Raw genomic sequence first — 12316 nt, 5'->3', positions numbered from 1 at the left:
AGAATGGTACTACAGCAAATTAAATGCAGAACTTGTACTGGCTCATCTCTTGAGCAAAACAAAGTTATTTCRAGAAGCTTTTTTTCTTTAAGTACCTCACTTCATCATTATTTCTTATTAGACATGGGTCACATGTAGGGTTTTGTTKGATTTTTTTTCAGATTTTTGTAGTTAATATTTTGAATTTTTTTTAAATGTATTACTGTTTTCCCTATTCTTACTAGTCTCCTTTTAGATCACTGAAAAGGATGTTAAGTAAAACAGAAAATAACTTAGACAAGAAAAGCACACACTACTGAAACACAAGCTTTCCCTTGTGCTCTCCAACTCGAGCCTGACCATGTTCAGAAACACATCCTAGAAAAATCCCAGAGTGGGCTGCACAACCCACTCCCCCTTCAGCCCCTTAACCTTCCCTGCATCGGTCAATATAGCTGCCAGGAATATGGCCCACTATCTACTGGAAAGGAACCAATTCAACTGTGCCCAAGTTATCCAACCATTAAATGCAGATTTTTGACTTTGTGCTCAAAGGCAAAGGCAGAAAAACAACCAAAAGTCCTCCTGATTTAAAAAGCAAACAAAAAAGTTTTTAAGATTTATCTGACAAATGTAAAAACACAAAGAAACTTGCAAACTTAATTAATAGTTTAAAACTTTTAAGCTTTTTACCACTAGGAATATGTAGTTATTTTACTGGTATAAATCTTCTGATCCAATTTCAAACAAAAAGAATCCTCCAAAGCTATTTTAAACAAAAATTAGAAAGTGTTTTAAAATGGAAATGCTAACTTAACTAACCATAGAATTATTAGTGCAAGACAGTACTCATTTCTCTTGTATCAGAATGGTGAATTTCTAAGTTAACATAAATGAACCTGGGAAGTCCAGTATTTTTCAAGTATGTCATATCATAGCATTAAACGAGACAGATTTTAAGCCTTCGCACTGCAAATTCACCTGCCTTTCCCTCCAGCCTTAGACACACTACAATTTTACAGCTACTCTAGAATTTTACAGTAATTTTATGCTCCTGAAGGAAAATCCAAAGAGCAGTGAACTTCATCAATTGCTAAGCCAACAAGCTCGCATTTAAAGTATGAAATGATAATAACTACGTAGTGATAAATCCTTCTAAAATAGTTGTGAAGAGCCTTATTCTGATCCCACCAAAGAAAACATAAGCTAAACTACTGCAATGGGAAAAAAAAAAAAAAGAAGTTGGACAGCCGAAAACAGCTCCTTTCTCTCCTAAAGGAAACATTAATAAACCAAAATAATTGACTCTTCATGCTATACAGAACTCAACAGAACACTGAAGAAAATGATGTAATGTGGAATATATTCACTAGACAAGGCAGTCAGTAGGAAATAACAAACAGCAACTAAAACTTGTAAATAACAAAGTCAAAAGCAATGCAGAGGAGTAGYATGGATAGGTCAGTTAAGAGGAGAATGTTCCCTCCACTACACACTACAAAAGGATGGTTGTTTGCAAAGCTACTTGATTCTAAAATTGTTTTTTCTTATTGGTCTACCTACCTGAGGGTTGCTGATTTTTATCACTATCTCTAAAGCTGTGTCAAAAGATATAAAGATGAAAATATGCAGTTTTTATTMTTCAAAATAATGAAATTTATCTTGCAGTGAACCTTTGTTCAACCCAAATTACAATGAACCTTCATTCAATGGTTTCTATTTTAGTAAACCAAAATAAATACGAGCCCCCCAAACAAGAATCACAATAGTCTTCTATTTCACTTTACCTATCTTTACTTCAAAATGATTTTAAAAACAACAGTTAATTTTAAAACTATAAAAGAATGCTCCCTATTTTTAAGGTAGGATGTACCAATCCTTAAAAAATAAAAATCCTTTTTCCTATTGCTTCATACAAAAGCATGACCCTCAACTCTTCACTAAACAGAAAAAAAAATTCAGAATGCAAAGAAACTATTGATACTAGAGATGTTCTTGTGCACAGCAACAGATTGGACACGGTGAAAGAATGTCTGCATCTCAGTCATTCATTATATGCTAGCAGTTTTAAGCTAGAAGCAAAACTTTAAAATTTGCTATCTTTTAAAAATCAGGAAATACATTATTTGAATTTCAGTGACTGAAGCCAGCATCAAYATACATACACTATGTCAAATAAATYTTGATTGCTCAGCCCTRCAATTAAATGTATCTTCCAAAATCTCTCTCTGATTTTAAAATGCAAGACAGAATTACTTACATTATTACCTATAACTAGAAATTTATTGTTCAAGAGATGAGTGAAAGCATGTGGCTACTCACCTACAGTATACCAACTAGCATCTGTCAACTTGCTGATAACAGCATCTTGAAAGGATCCGTCAGGCATTTTGGTTTCAACCATTGCACCAACCTGTAAAAGGGAGTACCTTGAGGTTACATGCAATCCCAAACTCGAGTAATGGAAGAAACACGGACGTTCACACTAATTCCTCCAGCGGACTTGATATAAAAATAAACTCATTGAAAAAAAAAAGATATAAAAAGACTCATTGTAGCTACACGTTGCTTTGTGAAACATAAACGCCAGTTATATAGCTTGTAAGAACAAAGGTCTTTAAGCACAGGAGTTAAATTCTGAGCACACAGTAAAGCAGTTAWGGATCTCAAAGTATTCTGCAGGACTTCAGAAAAATAGAAAGTTAGCTTGAAAGACATATTCAAAAATTCAGTCAATGGAACTATTCCTTTATTGTTGAGTTTACATAGTTTATATTATTTCTGATATTTTTTCAGCACTATAAACTTGTATAAATTCACACATTTTTATTCACTGTTATAATGTCAGGTAGGCCAAAGTTTCAGTAACAGTCTACAATGCACACTGGTGATCTTGTAGGAGATACAGAGGAAAGAAAGACAAAAAAAAAAAGTCCTCACTAAAGAGCTGAATTTGCACTCAGCATTTCATAATGCAGCTATCTTTTTTAGTAGATAAACACCGCATATTGAAAACAAACAAATTCATATTTTATGTTAAGTATATTAACTATTAAAAGGTGAATATAGTACTCATTTCCCATTKTCAAGTTTTGTTTCACATAAAATCAAGTTTTCCGTTAGTTATGAGAAGTTACAGAAGGTAACAGACGGCACTGTGTGCATACTATTTGCATATGAATTATACCATATGGAAAAATGGAAACAGCTTTTAGAAACCACAAAAGTTTACTCAGAATYAACCTGATCCAAAGCAACAGGTCTTCTCCTGTTGTTTTGAACATTTTAGAAGATGCATATAAACAAGAGTCGTGCAATATACATACTCTTAAAGGTCCTTTCACTTGGTCATCTTGCACTAACTGAGTTGAGTTATCCCCCTTCAGGACCACCTGGAAAGACATTCATCAACATATTTATTCTTATCTAAACAACACATAAAAAGTATATTAAAGAGTCTTTATGGCAAGAACATGGAAAATAAAATCTTCGTTCATCGCACGGACTCAAACATTGTTTAATGCAAAACATTTAGCATGGATGACTTTACTAACAGGAAGCCCAGGAATCACATTTATTTGTCAATCTGAAACATTCTAACTAAAGAAGAAAGTCAAATCAAGCATCAGCCATTACAAGGGAAAGAACACACATTTTTGATTAAAGTGAGGTTAGATTTTGACACAATCCAGGATACGCCTGGAACTCCAGATTTGAAGTGTAAAGAGGCTTTTAAACTCTGTCTGTACTAACTGCAATTCTTTATTAACAACACATTGTTTAAGGCTCTTTCTCTACTACAGAACTACAAAATGTAAAGGTCTACATATTAAACATGGATCAAAACCACTAAACTGGTTGTAAAATTGCCCCATCTGCCACCTTAAGCAAGGGGTGCTTTCTATGGTAAAGATGTGAATCACTTGAAGTATAACGAAATAAAAATCAGTTCTAGGAATCCCAAAACATTCACTCTATCTCCTAAGTTGTCCACTGCTCCAGCTCCCCGCAAAACCTCCACAAGCATAGAATACACTGTAATCGTACTTTAAACACAGTGTTAGTGAAATGATGAAACTGAAACACAAAGCAAAGTATTATTCATATTAATATGACTTCAGAATAACAACACAGCTCATGTAATCGTTATTTAAATTTTATATCAGCACTGAAGTGAATACAGGTAAGCCTGGAATTTCTTAAAAATTCCTTCCTGAGGAATCTCAGGAATAGACTACTGAATTCACTAGACTTGGCAAGCGTGCCAGGGTGTGCCCACATGTTCTTAATTACAAGATCAGGCATAGCTTGTTAACACTTCAATTGTTGTAATATAACCGAGATATGGCGACAGGAATTTCCACCAAGTCGCAGTAGTCTAATACACTAAAGTCTTATCATGGAGTAATAAAAGATATGATTCCAAGAGAAGAAGAAAATCACACCTCTGAACAGGCTAAATACTATGTCAGACCACTACAGCTACAAAATCAACAATGTCAGACTAAGGGCAAAACGCTGCTACCTCCAGAGCAGCTTGTTGACACAGATTTCCAAGAACATCATACATTTCTGGAAGTATTCATTAATAACATGGTGAAAAAAAAAAAAGTCTGAAGGATTTAGATTGGTTTTGTTTTTATTAAGAAAAGCACTCTGATGAAGTGATAGGATCCACATATGTAACTGAAGAGGCTGACAGCTTCTCTACTTGATCTAAGCATTAAAGCACATGAAAACTTAGATGTGTAGTTACAAAAAAGAAACTTTCATCTCTTTTATTTGTTGGGTGTTTGGGGGTCACTAGTGTCTTATTTACATATCCTGGACAGTAGACTAAAAAGTAGGAAGATTTTGAGAGAGCAAAGTACAAAAACATTTCATGTGTTTACTTTGCATTCTCAGCTTCCATTTAACCAGGTTTTATACTTTCTTTTCCTACATTAACAATAATAATACAATATCAAAGTTCTGTTTTCTTTGGGGAGCAGGGAGGAGTGTTTTGGCCTCAATCCAGTAAGTGTGAATGAAAACTACGTGCCAGTATTACGTCCGTGCAGGAAATCAGTTACAGCAAAGAAACACACTTTCAAAGTGAGACTGTCTAGAAGTGAGGTGCTCAAACCCAGCAAATATTTTTCTGGACAATTCTAAAAACTGGATTAATAAACTAATTACAGACATCTTTTTCCTTCACACATTGATTTTTTTTTTTTTGCATTGCTTCTCAACTTCCAAAATATAGAACTGAGAATGTCAGCTATAATGAAATGGAATTTTTGCTTCTGAAGCATTTGCTCTTATTCCTTATTACTCATGTAAAGCCATAATCCTCTTGTTTGTGACATTCAAACTGACTGTTGTGAGACTCATGCACTCACAAATAGAAAGAACCTCTGATCAGGAAATAAATAGCAAACACAGGTAATTTTTAAACCTATCCTTATAGCAGTATCCACGTAAGGAAAACTAAAAATAACATAAAAAACATAAATAGACTAAAATACTCAACTATTCTTTAAAATTAACAGCATAAAGCAATGACAGTTTTCTAACGTTTAGTATTAACAATCTTCTCTGCAAATCTTTTTAATGCAATGCTATGATAAAACCATCAACAAGCATAGTACAATACCTTGACTTTCACAAGTCTTTTCACGGTCTTAATCTTTGCCTCACAAAAGGCACCACGGTACTTGGCACTGACATCAGTTCCCACTGTCAGGTAGGCAGGCTCATCTGCTGCCTATTAAGAAAAAAAAAATCAAGAAAGTTTAGTCCCTTTTACTTGTTTTTATAGAATAAGCTTAAAGAATTTACTGTCTTCAGTAGCTACACGGTCTTATATTTCATTTTATATCTCAACTTTTATTGCTATTGATCCTTAAGCCATAAAGAACGTCTGCACAACTCAAAACTGCAATTATCCTGCTCTTAAAAAACAAACAAACAGTGGAGAGTGATATGTATTAAAATCCACATTGTGTTAACTGAATTTAACAAAGATCCATCAGTCTTCTGCAATAGAATTAATGAATCAGGAAAGGACTCGTGATCTTCTCAGATATTAGATATTTTTACCTAAGCAATTCTGACCAAACATTTTCAAATAATTTACGAAACTTTTTTTATCTACAGAATTACTCTAAAATGACATACGGAACAACTGACTGTGAACTACAAAAAAAAAAAAAAAAAAGTAACTTTGTAGAGAAATTATTTAAGAAATAAATACCAAAAAAGCAGTATTTTGCATCATACAGAAAACTTTATCATCAAAATAGATATTTTTATTATAAAATTTAAAGAGAATAAGCTAGCTAAATAGCTGTTTCTACACTGATAAGTTKAGGCAAGTTTTGTTTCACTAGTGATGCTGAATCTCAAATCTGTCAGCCTGATTGTTCTCCCAAAAATATCTTTGGAAATGTTTTAACTGATATTTGAGACTTCTTACAAAGAGCGCAAGAACATAGAGGAATGACTGTTAATTCAAGCCATTCTTATACAATGTACAAAAGGGAAGTATTTCAAATCTAAAAAGGCAGCATTAGAGATAGCTGCAGTTTTATCAGTTATAAGCAATGTAGTCATAGAGATTGTTAAAACCACTTAAGATTGCTACTGTCCTAATATCTACAGGTAAGTCCACAGCATTTTATACAGATTCCTTTTCTGCTGACAAGGAGGCCTCTAGAGAATTTTGCTAGAGCCTTTCATACAATTTTTTTCTTAATATCTTTGCAAAGGCTTAACTGCTAATAAGTTTTAAGAAAGAGACGCACATAGAAGAAAAATTAAAGATTTCCCATTATATATTATTTCACCTGGACTTTATTGCTTAATGTTTCGCTTTATTTGGGCTCGTAAGAACTGATAAACAAGGCCAAAGTTACGCTGCTGAAACAGCCCACTGGTGGGAAGACCAGCAGAGATCATTCAATAATAATTAAAAAAAGACCCGCTCTTCCTCCGTGTCTGCAGGCGAGAAAAGTTTTTGCCCTCTTTTGTGCATTACCCCGCATTGTTCAGCCTGTGCGCTGGGAGGACAGCGGCTGAGGCGGGACAAAAGCTGCGGTTTTTGCAAACTCGCAGCAGCAGCAGCTGCTGATGCAGGAAGCGTTTAAAGACCCCGGCGGAGCCGGGATGGGCTCCGTGCTCCGGCTCGGCCCGCCGTTATCCCGCCGTGACGGGGCGCAGGGCGCTCCGGCGGCGGGCAGGCCACCCTACCTTCATCTTGAGGGTTATTTGAGGGATTCCAGCTCCGAGGCTCCTCTCGGCGGCAAGCGCAGGGTGAGAAGGCTGGAAAACAAGGAAAGGCAGCGGGTGAAGGGGCAGCAGGAGAGCTGCGGTGGGTGGAGGAGGAGGAAGGAGCCGCCTCACCTCGCCCCTGCCCGGCCCGGCCGCCGCTTCCCGCCCGGCCGTGTCACGTCGCCATTGCGGCCGTGTCCGCGCGGGCGGCGGGGGGGAAACGGCGGCCGGACGAGGGCAGCTCCCCGCCGCCTCCCTCCCTCCCGCCCGCCCGCGCAACTTTCTGAGGGACGCGCCGGGCCCCTCCTCCCGCCCGCCCGCCCAGACTTCTCGCGCCCGCCCGCACCCCCGCCGGGGCGCCGCGCCCCCCAACCCCCCCCTCCCCGCGCCTCCCGTTCGGAGCGCGGAGAACGGAGCGGGGAGAGCGGCCCGGGCGGGATGGAGGGCGGCGCGGGCGGGGAAGTGGCGGGGCAGCGGCGGGAAGGGAGTCCCCGCCGCCGCCGGGAGAGGCGGCTGCCCTCACGGGAGGCCGCGTTGGGGGGGGGGCGCCCCGCACACACCGGGACGGCGGCGGGAGTTGCGCCCCCCGCTCCCCGCTCCCGGTTCCCTCCTACCTTTAAACTCGCTGCGAAGTGCGGGCAGCGCCCGGGCCGGCCCCGCTGCGCGCCCAGCGCCACGGCGCCCTCCGCGATCACGGCAGCCCCGAGAGCGGCGGCGGCTCGTCCGGCTCCGCTCCACCCCCCCCCCTCCCCGCCCCGGCCCGGGCTCGCACCGAATCAGCAGCGCGGAGCCGAATAACAAGCTGTTGAGCAGCCTCGCTCCTGCTCGAACTCCCATTGGCCCCGCGTGACGCCCCGGGGGGCTCTGCCCCGCCCGGATTGGGTGCCGCGGACAGCGCCCGGATTGGTCACAGGGCAACTGAAGAAAAGCATTGGTSAAACCCTGACGCAGGTAATGCTGCGAGGACTTTTGATTGGTCGTTACCGAAGAGCTCTGCGATTGGCTGCGATTGAAGCCAAGTCGGCCTTCCCCCTGTGCGCATTGGTACGGGCCGCATCCGGATGTAGCTGTGCGCGAGGCGATTGGCCGAAGCCGGGGTGAGGAAGAGCAGCGTCGCGATGCAATTGGCGCGCGCCGTCTCTTGGAGACGGGGCGGGGCGGGGCCCAGCGGAAGGCTCGGGGGGCGGGGCCGGCGCCTCGGCGGCGGTGGCCGCGGGCCTCGCAGCGCGCATGCGCCGCGGCCGGCCTCCCGGCGCCATTTTGTGTGAGGCGCTTTCCCATTTTAGGCGGCGGGAGGAAGGCGGCAGGAGGGGCCTGGGCCGGGCGCTGCCGGTGGGAGCCGCCTCCCGCCGCCGCCATGGCGCCCGGAAGTGGAGCGGCAGCCGCGTGAGTGCTGCTGGCGGCCCGGCCCGGCGAGGCGCAGGCCGCGCGGCCGCTCTCCCCGCGCGCCCGGCGGCACCGGCGGCGCTGCAGGTAGGGCTCGGCGGAGGCGGCGGCGCGCGGCCAGGCCGCTCAGCTCATCTCTCCGTAGGAAGCGGCGGGGCGGGAGTGGGAGCTGGGGCTCGCCATGCAGAACCCCCCAACCACAAAAGSCCGAGTCCTGCCCAGTCCTCCGGAGTCTGTGATGGAAACTCCCGGAAAGGTACCGTCGTACGAGGCAGGAAGCGTGCTCGAGTTGTAACAGCAGTTTCATGCTTTAGTTTTCTGTCCGCAGCTCCATTTGTGATTGAATGTACTCTAAGCTCAGTGTCTYTTATGCAGTATATACTGTATATTTGACATTCTCATTCCCAGTATCTTGGAATGTCCTAAAACAGCAATTTTGGGACCTGTCAATGAAGTTCTGAGGCTTCTGTGACTGTTGCTGACAGAAATGGATTGTTATCAAAGGGTCAGTGGCCAWTTCAGCAGTGATTTCAGTGCTTGTTTATTTTTAATTAAACCTGATACTTAAGAGGGGGGAAAAAAAAAGTGGGAACAGGAACAATTCTCRAGGGAACTTTGAGAGCAGTGTGGTGCAGGATCGGTAAGCTTTGGAGATACAGGAAGAGTTAATGCACATAGAGAATATTTAGGTTTGACTATAAAGTAAATGTTTAATATGTGGGAGGGTTAATGTTAACTTTCCAGAGTTTGGTTTTAAGTTGTAAATACCAAGATGCTTGAAGCTGTATAAAGGCTTGAGGGATTTATTTTAATGTTGAGGGATTAAGTGGACTTCTTTCTATATTATAGTTTGTGTATTCTGCTTTCTGAAGTAGTAAGATGAAGAGCACGTTATTGTTTAAATTATGTTAAATTAATTCCTACTCTTAGTAAAACTTAGTTTGCTTTAAATGTGAAATGTTGATCTCTGTAAGCTATGAAATATATTGGAGAAGTCAGAATTTGAGAGCATTTTGAGGGCTCATTTGTATCTCTGTACTAAGAATAGCAATACTCAATAAATAACAGTTTATGATGAAACTGATTAGTCTTGTTTCTGATTTCTAGCAGAAAAATTCCCAGCCACCTGTGTGTATGTGTAGCAGCTGGAATGTTTAGGCACATCAGTCACTTACCTACTGTGAGCAAGAGGACTTTATTTTTCCTGTGTAGCTGTTGAACAGGAGGGTGACTTGTTCTTTTATGGTATTTAAAGCACCTAAGAATGCCAAGCTAGGCAGCTCACCAAATAGCCCAAACATGCTGACACAACTTGGGGATGACGTCTGGTAGAATGGAATGAAATATTGCAGTAATTAAATGGAAGCACCATCCTTTTGGCAAGCCAGAAAACCTCTGATTTTAAAGTCGCTTTGAATTGAGAGAGGAATTTCAGGGCTCAAAGTTGAATTATGTTAATGAAATCCTGCTTCTTAAATTTATCTCAATTCTCTCCCCCTATATCTCCTTTACCATCCCCAAGAGAAAATTTGGGATGAATGGAGGAAAAAACAAACAGTAGGTTTTCCTATCACAAACTTAACTAATCATGCAAACTTAACACACTGGGAAAAGATACAGAATAAGACTGAATCATGGTAAGTCTTTTTATTATCTACTCTCTCTAAATAATCTAACAGAAAAATATTTAATACTGTTCAAAGAACCTTCTCCAGATCTGTCACTCAAGAGGCAAGTACAGCACCTCTTGTATCTAACCATAGTGCTGCTTATTGGAATGCAAGTGGCAGCCAAATGCAGTTGTTGAAGGTCTCATGTGGCTTCCTTGAGAGGAGAGGCAATATTATTAGAGGGAGTTCTTGGCTAAGCAAGTCTTAGTTCTATTCAAAATAGTATTGCTCTTGACATACTACCTTTATGTGTACATCCGAGAACTCAGAATATACATACAAAGAAACTCACTGTTAGAACAAGAATTATTACTTAAGAATATTTTGGCTGTGGATACAGGTAATAACACGGTATGTTACTCTGTGTTTATATACATAGATGTCCAGAAGATCTCTAGACTTCTAGCTATTTCATATTTTTGTTTCAAATGTTTGATTCTTTTAAATACTCTTCCCCTTKGTTTCTGTTCTGTCAGTAAACAGGTAATACTCTTGGTAGTTGCACAAGTGTCTGCCTTAAGCTTCAGAAACATCTGCACAAAACTGCTGTTTCTGTGCAAACGAAGATGTCAGCTGCATGCTTGCCACAGAGCTGCATTGTCTGAATATAAGAAGTGTCTGAATATACTTGGAAAGAAGTGTGTCAAAAACTTAATAATTTGGTATGCAGAAATACATGCTGGGGGAAATGAAGGTGGGGGTGGGGAGGAAGGACACTGAGAAATGTGAAAGCTAACRCCAGGAAGTTCAGTAAGTCATATCTGGTTTATGAAAGTGAACAACTCTCTCTAGCTATGAGAGGAAAAGGGTGCTCTACTCTTAACAACCAGCAGTAAGTTCCACACATGTGTATATGTACACATCAATAGATGTGTGTTCATATATTTTTGTAATGTGGAATGCTTAAATATAGTTTTTGCAGCTCTGGCATATTCCTGCCCCTTTGTTCACAAAAATAAATGCTTAGTTATTCAGAATCAAGTTTAATTAGGCATGCTACTTCTCATGTTTTTGTTGTATGTGCCGCAGATGGCGGAAGTCCCAATGTGTRGTAGTGCTCGAGAGGCCCAAAGAGCCTTATATCCCCTGAAGTTTGCTAGTGATTTCCTGAGCCTRCTATAGGGCCTCAGGTAGAGCCACCTGGAAACAAGTGATCAGTCTATCCTTCTAAATTTTAAATAAATAGCTGAAGTCAATTGAGATGATTTGGTTGTTATTCTGGCTGGTGATGTACTTCATATGAACATCCATGTATGTGTTTTTTCAAAATAGTTTGTGAATGACRAGAGTAAAGACAAAGGTGTACCTGTATCCATTGTAAATGGTTAATCACCTTTTTTTTCAGGCTTTACCTATGCACAAGATATGATTTARTACTAGAAATGTATATGCACACATGGGTTATTTTATATGCCATTCAGTATTTTTAAAAAACTCTGAGAAAAAAAAAAAACTATGTGTTTACTTGCTTTCAAAATCTCAACTGCAGTGTTAGTCTGTATACAGAATAAATATGACTTAAGTATCCCTGTGCTGAAAGTTGTGTGTTGGTGGGTTTTTTTTGTTGTTGTTGTTTTTTGTGAAGCTCAGGCCGTTCCATCTCCATGTGAGAAAGAACTTCTTTATTGTGAGGGTGACAGAGCCCTAGAACAGGCTGCCCAGGGAGGCAGYGGAGGCTCCTTCCCTGGAGATTTTCAAAAGCTGCCTGGATGCCACCCTGTGCTCTGAGTGTCCCTGTGTATGCAGGAATTTGGATTAGATGATCTCTAGAGGTCCCTTCCAATCTGAACCATTCTGTGGTTCTGTATTTAAATCTCTAAATATTCTGTGTTCTTTTTAATAGAGTAAGATTAAGAGCTGCTGGTTTTTGAGTCACTTCCCATCTAAATCAAACACATGTGGTGAAGCTTGGATGCAACAGTTACGTATTTGTGGGAGTGGCTGTTCCAYATGTCATCACTGTGAAAATTAACAGGATGTCCCTTCTCCTGTAAGGAACTTCAGCTCTGTGCAGCCTGACGCCGCCTCAG

The 12316-nt window shown here is 41.0% G+C and overlaps 1 protein-coding gene across 2 annotated transcripts in view; it reads right to left on the bottom strand.

Moving 5' to 3' along the window:
- Nucleotides 1-7254, bottom strand: part of ARID4A (AT-rich interaction domain 4A) — a 46379-nt gene extending 39125 nt beyond the window's left edge. Inside the window, exons 1-4 of one of the 2 annotated variants that reach the window (XM_026053736.1) lie at nucleotides 7210-7254; nucleotides 5615-5725; nucleotides 3306-3371; nucleotides 2302-2392 (exon numbers count right to left, since the gene is read on the bottom strand). In XM_026053736.1, coding sequence (XP_025909521.1) covers nucleotides 2302-2392; nucleotides 3306-3371; nucleotides 5615-5725; nucleotides 7210-7215 — 274 coding nt within the window. In that variant the 5' untranslated portion in view covers nucleotides 7216-7254. The remainder of the gene's footprint in view (nucleotides 1-2301; nucleotides 2393-3305; nucleotides 3372-5614; nucleotides 5726-7209) is intronic. The other variant, XM_026053735.1, reaches the window with a different exon arrangement.
- Between the last annotated feature and the right edge of the window lie 5062 nt (nucleotides 7255-12316).

Source organism: Nothoprocta perdicaria, unplaced genomic scaffold, assembly GCF_003342845.1.
Source record: "Nothoprocta perdicaria isolate Ctin4 unplaced genomic scaffold, notPer1 scaffold_118, whole genome shotgun sequence".
NCBI classification, from domain to species: Eukaryota; Metazoa; Chordata; class Aves; order Tinamiformes; family Tinamidae; genus Nothoprocta; species Nothoprocta perdicaria.
Note: the sequence above shows the minus strand (reverse complement) of the source record. Positions and strands in the feature narration are given on the sequence as shown.